The following is a 2060-nucleotide window of genomic DNA, read 5'->3' on the forward strand; positions in this document are numbered from 1 at the left end:
CTGGGGACGTAGGGGTCCGAGCCCTGGGGACGTAGGGGTCCGAGCCCGCGGAGCGGAGGCGGCCGGCGGGGGCACCCGGCGGGGAGGCTCGGGCAGGCCGGCGGGGCGCTCCAAGTGAGGTGCGCGTTCACCGCCGGACCTGCAGGCACCGAGGGGCCGAGCACTGTTGGCCGCTCAGGCGGGCCGGCCGCCCGCAGCCCGGGGAGGCAAAACCGCCGCCCCTCGCCCCAGCCCCCCGGGCCCGCCTGGGGACCGCCGGCCCGCCCCGGGCCCGCCGCGCTCGGGGCTCCGGGAGCGCCGCCTGCCCCCCGCGCCCCGGGGGCCGGTCGATGCCGGCACGGCCCCTGCCGCGGGAGAGGAGCGCCGGCTGCGCGGCGTTACCTTCCCAAGTCACGTCGTACATCTCCGACACCTTCGCCATCTTGGCACCGCCCCGTGACGTGCGCGCTGACGGGCCCGGCCGTCATTGGCGGGAGGCGGGAGGGGGCCGGCCCTGCGTCCCCTCTGCCCCCACCGCGCTCCCGCAGCTCCCGCCCGCGGCGTCCGGGTCGGGAAGAGTCCCGTCCCGCGGGACGGGAGCCTCCGAAAGGCTGGAGCTGGCGGGGCCGGAGCACCAGGCAGCCGGCGCCTGCCCCCCCGGGGCTCGGGCTGTGCCGGTCTGTGTTTGCTCCGGGGCCGCACCGACGGGGTACCAGCACGATCCCCGGTCCTGTCCCGCTCGCATACCGAGGGGCCTTGCGGGGTTAAAACCTCTGAGCCCAAGCTGAGGGCTGCAGGTTAATTTCCTATTTTATATTCCACATAACTTGGCCACGTCCAGGTTGTGCACCTGGAACGCGCTGCGCGAGGAGGCGCCTGGTGTGGTTTGGGTCCGGCGTGAGAAGTGCCCGAGTGTTTCCTGCCCCGGGATCCTGGAGGCCCCACGACCCGTCAAGGATGAAACGTCGGTTTCTCTGCAGCTGCCCCAGACCCGCCATGGGCAGTGAAACACCACATAACAAATTCGTGTCCACGGGTCGGAGGAGCCCTGAGGAGGTCACAGGCAGGAGTGGGGCTGTGGGCCGCCAGCCGTGCCCACCTCTGTGTCCTCTCCACGGTTTATCTTCCGACATCACGGCTTCTGCCGACCACCAGACACAAAGATGGTTTCTTGGTAAATGAGGCTCCCCGTTTCAATCCGGATTTCACTGTTGAAATCGGATAAATGTATTCAGCAGATAAATGCACCTCCGCTGAAGATGTTAAAAAAAAAAAAAAGTGAAGGATTTTTAATTTCATGTATGGTCTAGTTGATGTGGTGTTTAGTCATAGGTTGGACTCGATCTCAGAGATCTTTTCCAACGTAATTGCTTCTGTGATTCTGTATGCTAAAGGCACTGGATTTTAGAAAATATCACCAGAAACTTAATTGCCTTGACATTTAACTCTGATAAGGTCTCTTATGGGATATGCCTCAGACTCCATACTCAAAATTAATCCCCTAGTTCCATCAACAAATGAACTCTAGAATCAAGAATACTGTTTCTGTATTCATTATGTTCCTTCCCCTGACTAGAATAAACTACTAATTCTTCATACTATCTACAGTGTAATTAAATGTCACAACTTTGACAGCTAAAGGGCCTCACCTGGAATTCAAATGGTGGTCTAAAAATACTGTGTATGCCTAAATTTTCTTTCCTCTAAAGTGGTTTTTGATTTTCTAGGTGACTGAATTGTTTAGGCCCTATATAGCGCAGCTGTACTTCCAGGTGATTTTAAAATACCAGTGTCTGTATTATCTGAACATTTCCAAAACCATTCATTCATGGCTAGGCTTCGCGAACGAAGATTTGGGAAGGGCTCTACCCATTTTTCATGCAAGCGCGTTGATGGCTAAAAAGGCCAATACGAGAAAGGCAAGTCCGGTTGCAAAAGACACAGCAGAAAGACTCCTTAGATGGTATATTCTGCAAGGCTCGATTCTTTCTGCGTTGTCTTTTCTCCTCAAGGGTGATCCTGCGTGCTTTCTCAAAAGCATCAGCAGCGTTATAAATGGTCTGTCTCCAGGCCTCCCGATT

General features: G+C 57.5%; 1 protein-coding gene across 1 annotated transcript in view; it reads right to left on the bottom strand.

The window, feature by feature from the left end:
- EMC2 (ER membrane protein complex subunit 2) overlaps nucleotides 1-436 on the bottom strand; it is a 37530-nt gene extending 37094 nt beyond the window's left edge. The window contains exon 1 of the mRNA XM_027692356.1: nucleotides 382-436. Coding sequence (XP_027548157.1) covers nucleotides 382-421 — 40 coding nt within the window. The 5' untranslated portion in view covers nucleotides 422-436. The remainder of the gene's footprint in view (nucleotides 1-381) is intronic.
- Nucleotides 437-2060: the final 1624 nt, after the last annotated feature.

The sequence above is a fragment of the Neopelma chrysocephalum genome, unplaced genomic scaffold (genome assembly GCF_003984885.1).
Source record: "Neopelma chrysocephalum unplaced genomic scaffold, ASM398488v2 Primary Assembly neopelma1_86, whole genome shotgun sequence".
Taxonomy (NCBI): Eukaryota; Metazoa; Chordata; class Aves; order Passeriformes; family Pipridae; genus Neopelma; species Neopelma chrysocephalum.